Source organism: Hypomesus transpacificus, chromosome 6, assembly GCF_021917145.1.
Source record: "Hypomesus transpacificus isolate Combined female chromosome 6, fHypTra1, whole genome shotgun sequence".
In the NCBI taxonomy this organism is placed as follows: Eukaryota; Metazoa; Chordata; class Actinopteri; order Osmeriformes; family Osmeridae; genus Hypomesus; species Hypomesus transpacificus.
In genome coordinates this window covers 5,536,224-5,548,506 of record NC_061065.1, presented here as the reverse complement: position 1 = coordinate 5,548,506, position 12,283 = coordinate 5,536,224, and the positions used below count along the sequence as shown (strand labels likewise).

The 12,283-nt window shown below is 49.1% G+C and overlaps 2 protein-coding genes across 2 annotated transcripts; one reads left to right on the top strand and one right to left on the bottom strand.

Annotated features, from left to right (window-relative positions):
* Positions 1 to 1,058: 1,058 nt before the first annotated feature.
* Positions 1,059 to 8,935, bottom strand: nid2b (nidogen 2b (osteonidogen)). Its single transcript, XM_047022118.1, has 20 exons — positions 8,588 to 8,935; positions 8,003 to 8,305; positions 7,624 to 7,844; positions 7,195 to 7,491; positions 6,872 to 7,020; positions 6,406 to 6,651; positions 6,110 to 6,310; positions 5,743 to 5,970; positions 5,389 to 5,535; positions 5,147 to 5,275; positions 4,386 to 4,508; positions 3,955 to 4,221; positions 3,185 to 3,427; positions 2,610 to 2,779; positions 2,304 to 2,433; positions 2,026 to 2,197; positions 1,670 to 1,827; positions 1,428 to 1,554; positions 1,212 to 1,324; positions 1,059 to 1,133 (listed from the first exon to the last, which is right to left on the bottom strand). Exons 1-20 carry the CDS (start codon positions 8,780 to 8,782, stop codon positions 1,123 to 1,125), a joined length of 3,630 nt encoding a protein of 1,209 aa, XP_046878074.1. The 5' UTR covers positions 8,783 to 8,935; the 3' UTR covers positions 1,059 to 1,122.
* Positions 8,936 to 9,015: 80 nt separating this feature from the next.
* LOC124469205 (prostaglandin E2 receptor EP2 subtype-like) lies at positions 9,016 to 10,769 on the top strand. Its single transcript, XM_047022346.1, has 2 exons — positions 9,016 to 10,093; positions 10,229 to 10,769. The coding sequence occupies exons 1-2, from the start codon at positions 9,287 to 9,289 to the stop codon at positions 10,505 to 10,507; spliced, it is 1,086 nt and encodes a 361-aa protein (XP_046878302.1). The 5' UTR covers positions 9,016 to 9,286; the 3' UTR covers positions 10,508 to 10,769.
* Positions 10,770 to 12,283: the final 1,514 nt, after the last annotated feature.

Sequence of the window (12,283 nt, the reverse complement as noted above, 5' to 3'; positions counted from 1 at the left end):
GACACCAGCTAGTTCAACTGCCACTGAATACTTCAGACTATACACAAATGAGGTTCTGTGCTGTGATTATAGCACTGTCAACTTGTCTTTATATCAGTGATGGTCATGAGGATAAATACAGACATTCTTCTCAAGGACAGTATAGTCTTACATGACAAAGTAAACAGATATGAGAGTAATTGAACACTACCGTATTTCCACTCCGTGATGTGTTTACCGGTTGCCAGAAAACATGAGAAGGCTTGTTTTGTTTGAGTCTTATCCATTAAACATTAAACATACTCCAGCCTACATAGAACAGTGTCAGGTCGAGATGTGGAGCCAATCCTTGTCTAAACTCTGTGCATAGTTGAGGACATAGTATGTAAATTCAAGTTTGCCTGTGGCCTGAAAAGGCCCTGGTTTCCATTCACAGACTGGGCTTGTGGGCTATTCTCTACCCTATTTAGCATAGCACAGCGTAATTACATAACCACATGTAATTACTGAGATGGAACAACAAGCCTGTCCGCAATGTTGGACACCGTTGTCTTGAACTAGCATAGTACCAGAGGAAGGGGCATTTTGGGTGTCTCTTTATCTTGGACATTGTTATTGTGATATCAGTAGAACATATACAAATATGTGTTATTAATTCAGATTTTTTAGTTTCTTTATGGGTGAGATTTTATCCTCTCGTTGAACAACTGATGTTTGGGTCCAAACTGTGAGTGTGTTTTCTGTGAAGACGGAGTCCTCCATGTTGTGTTTCATGGTGTTTAGATGCTCCATGTTATCTAATGTGCTCCCTGCCCAGCCTGTCAAGAGCCTGCTAACGGGTTCTGATATGGAGCACTGGTCACACAGAGCAGGCCTTGTACTGGGATCACCCATAAGAATGGGAGAACTGGTGAGACTGGGAGAGAGCCAGAGAGAGCCAGATAGAGACACACAGGGAGAGAGAGACAGACAGTGCCCTCTGTTGGAAACACTATGGAAGTGCAGTCAAATTATCCAAACTCTAGTAAACCATCATTTTTATTTAAAAAAGAGATATTTCAGAGGATAATTAACTTGTGTTTAGCAGTAGGCCTCTCTCAGGACATCCCTCCAGCCCTCCAAACACACACCGCACCAGACTCCTCAACGTTGCCCTGCATGACAGATTACACCGGGTCAAAGCTATCAACACCGAACACAACAACCACATCAGATGTAAGGTGTACCTTTACCTGAAGGACACTGAGATGTGACGACTGTGATTCCATACAGGTGAGATCTACGCAGCGGTAGATACTGGTCTGTCTGGTTGCTCTCCCCTTTGTCTACCATGACAACCCCGTCCCTGAAAGAGAGACCACATCAAACCAGGGCCGAGGTAGAGAGAGCTCTATGCACAGAGATGTGTTTCACATCAACCCTTCCCTGTCAGTCAGGGATGAGGTCACCTCTCCCAGTCTGTGTAGTAAAGGATGTCGCCATGAAGAACGATACTGAACGGGTAGTCATCTGGACATCTGTAGATCTCTCTCCTCTCTGAACCATCGGGGGCTATGCACTCCACTTTCATGGAACCTAACGATGAAAAACAGAATATAAACGTATTTATTAGTATAGTATACTGTAAGATTTCATCCGTTTGGGTGAGTATTGCTGCAGCAGATAGAAAAGCATGTCCAGGAGACCCCACCTGCGTCTGCCCAGCACACATGCTTCGTCTGGAGGTCAAGGGTCAGGCCAGTGAGTAGCGTGACCCCCTGCTGGACCAACAATCGCCGGTTCTGACCCGACACAGAGCAGCTCTCAATCCTCGGACCGTCGCGGTTCCAGTCAGTCCAAAACAGGGTTCTGAATCAAGCACAACGTGTTCTAAGTTACCACTCCCCTACCTAAAACACAACAAAGAACCTTTGACACAACTGATGATGCTGTGATATATGTTTTAAAAGTATACGTAGTACAAAGTGGCAGCACACACACACGCACACACACGCGCACACACACACACACACACACACACACACACACGCACACGCACACACATACCCACTGGTAGAGTCCACAACGATGGCTCTGGGGTTGCTGAGGTCAGAGTTGATCAGGACGGCGCTGTCTCCACCAGCCAGAGACGCCACCTCTATCCTGAGGGAGCCACTGTCCACCCAGAACAGCCTTCTGGACCGCACACACACTGCCAACCCCTCGGGACGGCTCACACCTGGACCGCAGGCAGGGCTTAGGGTTAGTGTCTGTGTGTGAGGGAGTGAGGGAGTGTGTGTGTGTGTGTGTGTGTGTGTGTGAGTGAGTGTTTCCTGTTAGATGACCTGAGTGGATGAAGCTCTCTGGCTGTGCTCCAGCCTCCAGTGTGACTCTGCTGATGGTCTGACTGGCCACATCTGACCAGTACAGCTGGTTCTCCTTGCAGTCATAGTCCATCCCGACCACTATGGCATCCTCCCAGGTGCACAACAACAACATCATCAGGCCCCTGATCTCACCTCTGATCCTGACTTTCATACTAACCTATTAACCTATATTGCCTCATAATTCATGTTAACTGAGACTGATTGCCGTTCGGGGGTCAATATATTTTCAGGTTTGTGCCTTAAGTGCAGTGGAGCTGAGCACACCTTCAGAGTGAGCAGCAGCACAGCCTTCCTCCAGACTGGCCGGTGTCCGTCCAGAGGAACAGCTGTGATCTGGTGTCCCTGAGAGAACACCACTGCCGGCCTCGGGGGCTGGGACACCACACCTGGATGGACCAATGGCTGAGGGGCTTGTGAGGGCACGGTTGGCAGGCCTACCAATCAGAAAAGAGGGGGTGGGGGGGATATGTTTTTAAAGGACTTGAGATAAAAGTTTCCAAAAACTGGAAACCTTTTTGTGTCGTTTTGTGTGACAAAAAAAGTTTTGAAAGGTTGAAAAGAGTGAAGGATGTGTGTACATTAGCCATCTCTGATGAACACAGACGACTCCACATCACAGAGCACGTGCAGGAGGAGGGGTCTCCCCTAGCGACTCACAGGAAGGGTCTCCCCTAGCGACTCACAGGAAGGGTCTCCCCTAGCGACTCACAGGAGGGGTCTTCCCTAGCGACTCACAGGAGGGGTCTCCCCTAGCGACTCACAGGAGGGGTCTCCCCTAGCGACTCACAGGAGGGGTCTCCCCTAGCGACTCACAGGAAGGGTCTCCCCTAGCGACTCACAGGCAGGCTTGACGACGTGTCGCGAGCGTGTTCCCAGGACCTCTCTTCCATCTGGGTCGACACACCAGCAGAAGGTGCTGTCACCGTAGCACTGGACAGGCAGGAAGTGACCCTGAGGGGCACACTGGGGGATGTAGTCCTGAGGAGACGCCTGGCCTCCATACTGCTCCTCCAGATCCCGCCTCCAGCGCTCACACATGCTGTCTGCAACGTTCCCCAGGGGAGGGGCGGGGGGGGGCGGGGCTGTGGGGGGAGAGAGAGGGGGGGGAGGGACACCAGGGACAAGTGATCATGGCGTGATTACGTGTCCGATAGTGAAGTCATCATAACACATTTGTAGTTAGGATCGTAAGAACTGTAAATATTCCCAAACGATCGCAATCACACACAACGTAGAGGTAGTATTATCTCTTTGAGCCACTGGATCTGAAAAATGGGTTTTGTGGCGTCTTAGCGGAGAGAGCCATTGGAATGACTGATTACAGCTGTGCTTTCAGACTACGTCATTAACTTAAATTTAGAAATGCTGTGGTTTCCTTCAGTACATGCCGTATCGAGTTGAAAAAAGAGATTTAAACCATGCAGCCAGTGGCAACAACATTTTGATAAAAAAAAAAAGGTTAAATTAAGAATAAGCAGTGATTAATACTAGTGATTAATACTATTGACTTAAAACTAGTGACTTAATATCTTAAGCCAAAAGTTAAGACATACAGTGCGTGTAAAAAATATGTACACTTCAAAGTGAGAAGAGTAGTGAGCTATCATACCTTCTGTGACACAGCTGACTGGAGGACTGCCAGGGTCAGCCCTGGTTCCTGCTCTCTGCTGCCCCCTGCTGTCCACACACCAGCACTGCCCAGTCAAGCCATGGCACTGCAGGGGGAGGTACTGGCCGTCCTGGTCACACTGGGGCAGGAAGGCCTGGCCTCCCCAGGCACCAGGCCCCTCCCCCTGCAGGCTGGCTCTGAGCTGCTCACACAGGCTCAAAGGGCGCCTCACAGGCTCCGGCACCACAGCTAGGCGCTGAGCGATGACTGTCAATAAATAAGGAAGCCATCAGGAAGGTTACATGATGTTTTAGAATGATTATCTCTGTGTACCCTTTAGCCGTCATTGTGTGCGTTAGATCATATGTCCTTCATCGCTAAACGTATTTGACCAATCAAGATAAGATATATAGGCTTAAGGTCATCCATACCTGATTGGCCACACAGCAGTCCATCTCCATGGTACCCTGGCCAGCACTGGCAGTGGAAGGAGCCCTCAGAGTTGGAGCAGGAGGCCAATGGGTGGCACTGCTTCAGATAGCACTCATCAATGTCTGGCCCGGGGACAGACACAGAAACAGTCAAAGGCTGTAACAGTCACAACGTTGGCCCTGAAACGTATCCTTGAATGGCTGGACATCAACCCAACACAGTGGTCTGTTGTCACCCACACAGGTGTGATCTGCTCTCAGCCACACAGGTGTGATCTGCTCTCAGCCACACAGGTGTGATCTGCTCTCACCCACACAGGTGTGATCTGCTCTCAGCCACACAGGTGTGATCTGCTCTCAGCCACACAGGTGTGATCTGCTCTCAGCCACACAGGTGTGATCTGCTCTCACCCACACAGGTGTGATCTGCTCTCAGCCACACAGGTGTGATCTGCTCTCAGCCACACAGGTGTGATCTGCTCTCAGCCACACAGGTGTGATCTGCTCTCAGCCACACAGGTGTGATCTGCTCTCAGCCACACAGGTGTGATCTGCTCTCAGCCACACAGGTGTGATCTGCTCTCAGCCACACAGGTGTGATCTGCTCTCAGCCACACAGGTGTGATCTGCTCTCAGCCACACAGGTGTGATCTGCTCTCAGCCACACAGGTGTGATCTGCTCTCAGCCACACAGGTGTGATCTGCTCTCAGCCACACAGGTGTGATCTGCTCTCAGCCACACAGGTGTGATCTGCTCTCACCCACACAGGTTCGCCAATCAGGGTCAAACTCAAAGCCGGCGTTGCAGACACAGTGGTGGCTCCCCTGCAGGTTGACACACTGGGAGTGAAGCCCACAGCTGTCCAGGCCCTCAGAACACTCGTCCACATCTGCACATCACACACACACACACAGAGAGCACACACACAGCACACACACACAGAGCACATCACAGAATGAATACAAACACAGATATTGCTCTCGAGATGTGAGTGAAAGTCACCATAACAACTGCGTCCATCTCCTCTGTATCCAGAGGCACACTGGCAGTAGTAGTCAGTTCCAGTCCCAGGCACACAGATGGACATGGGTTCACAGTAGTGTGCCCCAGCAGAACATGGGTTCACCCAGTCTGGGTCAGGTAGCCCCCCTGACAACACACAACCACAGATACATCACTACAGCCTGGCATCTTTGTGCAAATAAAGTACAAACATAAACATATTATAAACTCTAATCCTGTCCTGTACTGTGTAACATATAGTAGCATCATGCAAATCATGCAAGGACAAATTAACTTCTGCGGTGTGTTTTCTAGGTGGGTATAACCATATCATTTGCATGGTTGACAGTTTACCTCCCACAGGACCAACAGTGTTGGAGATGGAATACATCAGACTTTGTGTTTCCTTGTTGTACATGACCAAGAGACGCTCAGTGTTGAGCTGCTGGAACTGGGTGTCAGGAAGCGATCTGTGGGCACAGCCCTTATACATCACATCCTGACGCAGGAAGTAGGACAGCTTCTCGAACCCTCGGTTGTCAGACACCACTGAGAAATCTCGCAGCGATGAAGAGGTTGCCACTGCCAGAACAGGACCATCCATCACTGACACACCAATGAATTCTCTTCTGAACTGTTTGCAATTGATCTTGATTTCAGTGCTGCTTACAGAGACATTCAGTTCAAGATACAAGGCAGTGCCTGGGGATTTCAGGTTTACCCGAGTGGTTGTATTGGTAGGTCTCCTTGTGTGGCTCCAGCTGCACTGTGGCACCAGCTGGGATGAGGGGCAGCTCTCCCTGCAGGAGGGTCTCCACCCAGGCAGGGTGGGGGGGGCCCAGCCCCTGAGCTTCCTGGGTCACGGTCAGATTCTGTTTCCCGGGGTGGAACGTCACTCTTGCTTGATGTGTCCACTCGCCACCTTGAAAACACAACACACATAAAGCTTCTTGTCGCTGAACAGTTCAGTTGAAAGGTTGTACGCCACAAACTGAAAGCTGACAGGCTTTGACATACCTGTGAGATGGAAGCCATTTTTGTAGTCCTGGAGCTCTTGGGAAAACAGCCAGCCGAAAAGGCCAATGAGAGGGCTGACCGTCATTAGAGCCCAGCCCACCTTTTCTGGGATGGGGCTGACTGAGACATGGACCCGACCATCGGCCACCACAGCGTAACCATGGAGATCCACCCCCTTCAGCAAAACCTCAGTCCCGTCCAAAGTCAGCTTCCCGCTCACCTTGCCGTTCAGTCGCTGGGGGACACCTGATAAGACACAGGTCTCTCACACCATGTTCCTAACGCACACTTCAGTGACTCAGGGACACTTCGGTGACTCAGTGACACTTCGGTGACTCAGGGACACTTCGGTGACTCAGTGACACTTTGGTGACTCAGAAAAAAGCCGCGGTCGCAGTTAACAAATCACAAAAGCTGAACAAGTGCTTATCACCAGCTAACCACAGACAGAGACCGAACGACTCACCCTGGGGCAAGCACCGTCTCCCGTTGCCGTAGTAACCAGATCTGCAGCGGCAGCAGGGGCCTGTGGGGTGGTCTGTGCAGTAGCCGTCCTGGGAGCAGAGGTGCAGGATGCGGCCACATGCACTTAAAGGGCCGGGGGACACAGGGGGCCTTGTGGGGGGGGAGGGGCTCAGGGTGGGGGGAGAGGGGCTCAGGGTGGGGGGAGAGGGGCTCAGGGTGGGGGGAGAGGGGCTCAGGGTGAGGTTCCCCTGGAGGGGGGTGGGAGAGAGTTTTGGGGGCTGAACTGGAGGAGCTGGTTTGGTCAAAGGGGCATTACTGTCGGACAGGATGGAGAAATCGTCCACTAGATCTGCCACAACCGAGGCGACAGTGTCTGCTGCTGGTTCTCTGTGTCCGGCCCTGGCCCTGGGCTGAGCCGGGGGGAGGGAGGGACCTGGCCCAGGGCTGAGCCGGGGGGAGGGAGGGACCTGGCCCAGGGCTGAGCCGGGGGGAGGGAGGGACCTGGCCCTGGGCTGAGCCGGGGGGAGGGAGGGACCTGGCCCAGGGCTGAGGATGTCCTCAAAGGCAGAGCTGCTACCGATCTGGAACAGCCACAGCCCTCTCACCCCCGCATTCCCCTCCCTGAACAGAGGAACACAGAGAGAATCATCACAACATCATCAACACAGTGTAACATTTCATACAGCATTTGGTGTTCAGGATGTGCAGAGAACACGGTTGTCCCGTGTCTGTGCGCTGCGTGTGCACACTGACTGGTCCAGGCTCCTGACACTCTGCACAGGGAGAGGAAAGCTCCGCTCTTCTGAGGTGGAGCTCTGCCAGCCGCTGAAGCCTGCTCTGGCCAGGAGCTCCACACCCGGGCTGTGGGAGGTCTTGGGCATGGTCCCCAGGAACTGCAGCCCCTCGGGGGGGTACAGGAGCAGGGCATAGGAGTCCTGGGAGTCAGAGGCCAGCACAGCTTGAAAGGTGTTCATCTGAGGGACACAGAGGAGCACCTGGGTCAGAACACAACCAGCAGCTAACTGGGATGACTTCTGTCGTTTTGGAGCCACCTTCACATATTCCAAATGTCACCGCATGATCCTGACCGTATCATCAGGGAGTCCCCTGTTAGACATGTCTGATGTGTCACCTTATCTGAGGACTCAGGCAGGAAGGGGAACTCCAGGTGGCGGCCGACCTTGTCCCAGGTTGTGATCACAGCCTGTTTTGGCATGAAATGAACGTTGGAAAAACTCCTCAGGATGAGCCCAGCCACGTGGTTAAGTATGTCCACCGACTCCTCCGTCCGGTAATACACAGACCCCCTCCCCCCGCTGGTGTCTATGTCCGCCAGAAAAGGTGCGATGGCAGGAAACCCCAAAGGAAAAGCCCTGTCAACATATCCACTCTCTCTGGGGGGAGGCTGCAGGAAAATGATCCCATTGGTCGCTATCTGATGAGAACAAATAGAAGCAGTCTTGTTAAAATCTGGTTAATAGGTATTTTCTTTCGTAACTCAAGGCGCTGCCAAGTCTGCTGAATTAAATAAACGGACAAGTGCGCTAACGTGGTTACCATGGGTAGCCTATAGGCCTACCAAAAAAATGCAGAATCTAACCAATATTTCAACATGCAGCCTACACAAACTAATACCGTAATCGAATGATCTCTATTGTATATATCGTTTAAATTATATTTCAGTAACAATATTTGTCATTTGACACTCCCTACTTACGTAAAGATCGTAGTACTGAGCGTCATAGAAAAACAAAGGCTCTTTCAAGCGCAGGACTTCTGACACTTCATCATCGCCGTTGCCCAAAATGGAATCACCAACCCGCTCTCCATAAGGTAAAATAATAGCCTCACTTTGAAAGATTGTTAAAGCATAGTTCAAAAAAATTATCTCAAACGTTCGAGAGCTCTTCATCGTGCGTCTGCTCAAGTGAATCTGAATGATAGTAATTTACTAACAGTGAAGAGGAGGCGTTGGAAGGCGGTAATTTCACGGATCCAAACCGCTACCCACAGCCTGAGAGCCTAGGCCTGGGACACAGAAAGTGGAGGATAAATGGTGATCTTGGTGTCTGTCTGATCACGTTTAGTTAAAGTAAGACAAGTCAAGGTGTAAAGTATTTTAACTTTTAACCTGAAGTGGCCTTGTGCTGCAGTGTTGTAGCCTGCTGTACTTTGCGTAGTCAAAATGCGTAAAATAAAGATTTCCACTGGGAGTCACTATTATCATGCAGTTGCCTGTTGACCCTTCTTTTCTGTGTTTAGTTGGGTGACGAAAACAATCTTCCGTTGACGAAAGGTTTACTATCACATCCTTGAAGCGTGGGTGGGGCAATGTGAACACATCTCCTACCATATGTGTTTGCAGTAACTGAATGTTTCCTCGCTGTCATTTGAATAAGTCTACGCTGCTTGAGGAATGGTCATGGGGCCAGACGATAAAATATGTTATCACTCTTTCGCTGTAACACAACACGTGTTGTCCGGGAATCCCACCACATCCGCGGTTATGTTTGCCACCGGAGTTATAGGCAACTTGTTAGCTTTGGTGTTCTTGGCGATGCGGTGTAAAAGGCAAAGTCTGTCTCTGTTCTACGTACTGGTAACAGCGCTTCTAATGAAGGATTTACTGGGGACCCTGTCAGTCAGTCCTCTCGTGTTGACTTCTTATGCAACGAATACGACCTTGAAGGGAATGAAGAATGGCGAACAACTGTGCACATATTTCGGATTCAGTATGACATTTTTGAGCCTTGCTACTTTGGGCACGGTGTGCGCCATGGCGCAGGAGCGATACCTCGCCATTGGTCATCCCTACTTTCACGAGCGGCATTTAAACAACCGCTGTGGCTACTTCACCATTCCTGTTATCTACCTCTGCTGCATTATTTTTTGCGTGACACCTTTCGTGGGATTTGGATCCTACGTACAGTATTGTCCGGGGACGTGGTGCTTCCTTGACATGAACCCAAAAGATCTTAGGGGTAAAGTATACGCTGGCCTTTATGCCACTATTACCCTCGTTATGATTTCGGGCACTGTACTTTGTAATATAAGTGTCATTTACCACCTCGTTAAGATGCGCCAGAGGCGCAGAGCGCGCGGGCAGGGATCCAGACAGAAGCGGTTCTACCAGCGGTCGCTGTCTCTGACCGAGGAAGTTGAACATCTGCTGCTTTTGAGTTTCATCACTGTGGTTTTTTGCATATGCTCATTCCCTTTAGTGGTAAGAGGGTTTTTGATACTTTTCGTTTCTCTTCCTCACGTAATGTCATTTTCAAACCTCGAAGTCATCATAATGAATAGAGCAGCCCTATAGCTATATCCCGCTAACGCGTTTTGTGTTTGTGTACCAATGTAGCTCAGAGTGTATTTCAACTTAACAACCAGAGCGGAGGAGAAACACTACGCCGATCTAGCTGCTCTACGTATGCTGTCATTCAACTCCATAATCGATCCTTGGGTCTTCATCATATTCAATCCTTCAGTGCTGCGGTTCTTCTGGAGGCAACTACGAAGACCCAGAGCCCTCCAGCCCTCCGAGATAAAGGCTTGCCCCATTCAGCCTAAGCTGGTCAACTCGAGCTCCTCAACCATGGAGACAGCAAACATGAACGCAGACCTGCGTCATGACCCTTGAGCAGGATTATCAGTGGGGTCCTCTGGAGGGGCGTTGTTAGACCCTTTTTACTGGAGCACGTGCCCCTGTATAAATCTGCTGTTCCCCAGTAAAATCAAAAGTTTGAGGTTTAACAATTTACTTCATTAGTCAGTGCATTCATTTAGATTAATAATCCCAGAAAAAATTAACGCAGTAGGCTACTGCTCAACGCTTGTAAAATCAAAGCAGTTTAACCAAAAACACAAACCGATACTTGCAGAATTCCATGTCACTGCGCTCTTCTGAGCTTGCCAAATACATTTACATTTTGTCATTTAGCAGACGCTCTTATCCAGAGCGACTTACAGTAAGTACAGGGACATTCCCCCGAGGCAAGTAGGGTGAAGTGCCTTGCCCAAGGACACAACAACATGTGGCACGGCAGGGAATCAATCCGGCAACCTTCAGATTACTAGCCCGACTCCCTCACCGTTCAGCCATCTGACTCCCTGATGCCACTGCAGCACGCACACAGAAGTCCAGGTGTCGGATTTGGACACAATAATTGAAGTAGGCTAAGAAAACATTACAAAACTAAAGAAAGTTTCAAAATGATAGGCCTACCGATCATCTTATTTTGACTAAAACATAAAAACAAAAATACATGAAGCTCATTAAACAGTATTTGCGCTCAAATGAATACGAAAATGAATGCGCGCTGCATTAACTATTGATATCCCTGCCAAAGACCGAGGTGAAGTTAGTTTCGTCTCACATTCGGAAGACGCTACTTTGCAGTGTCGCGTTAGGACCGGGTGAAAACCACCCATACAATTTTGAAAAATGAAGACTTTTATAATATTTTTATGAATATAAAACCTCAAACGAACAGCAGAGTATTCCAACAATGTCTATACCTCTCCCTGCCACCAAAACTGGTATCAAACCTGCGTCCCTGAACTGTTGTATAGTGGGTTAAGCAAGGGGAGTTTTTATCCGAGTAGTGTATTGTGCAGAGCACTCTTGGAATATTTTTTTTTATAGGGTCCTGTGCCCCAGTATTTTATGTCTAACAACGCCTCTGGTCCTCTGACTAGCTCGATGACAAACCAAACAGGAAGTCATCTATCTTAGTTCTGCGGTAGCAGTCAAAAAGGGAATTGTATAGAGGAAGTAACCCTTCACCTGATGTGAGAGAAGCTCGATCATGAACTGGGGAGTCAGATGGCTGAGCGGTGAGGGAGTCGGGCTAGTAATCAGAAGGTTACCGGATCGATTCCCCGCCGGGTCAAATGATGTTGTGTCCTTGGGCAAGGCACTTCACCCTACTTGCCTCGGGGAGAATGTCCTTACAGAGAATGTACTTACTGTAAGTCGCTCTGGATAAGAGCGTCTGCTAAATGACTAAATGTAAATGTAAATGTAAATGAACTGACCATAATGTAAAATATATTTAACAATGGGTGTAGCTTTTGGATATTAATATCTTGTCTGTTTTGTTGCGCTGTTGACCAACTGATATGCGGATTGTGCAGTTTCAAAGCTATATTATGAATTTCTATTCATCTTAAAGTAGGTTGAGCCTTGTAATGTTATGATTCATTTACTGTAAAATGTTATTTCTTTGTGATCCTGTGCAGTTAATTTAAAGTGAAATGCAGCATCTAGTAAATACCAGACATACTGTACATATTATACATATAAGGACAGACAGGTCTTTTTCTAATTATGTTCCTTTTGGTACTTTAAAGGTTTTTTACTGTTCTTAGTATGCTTGCAGAGCATTTGATGAAGATATCCTTTTCAGTTCTAATT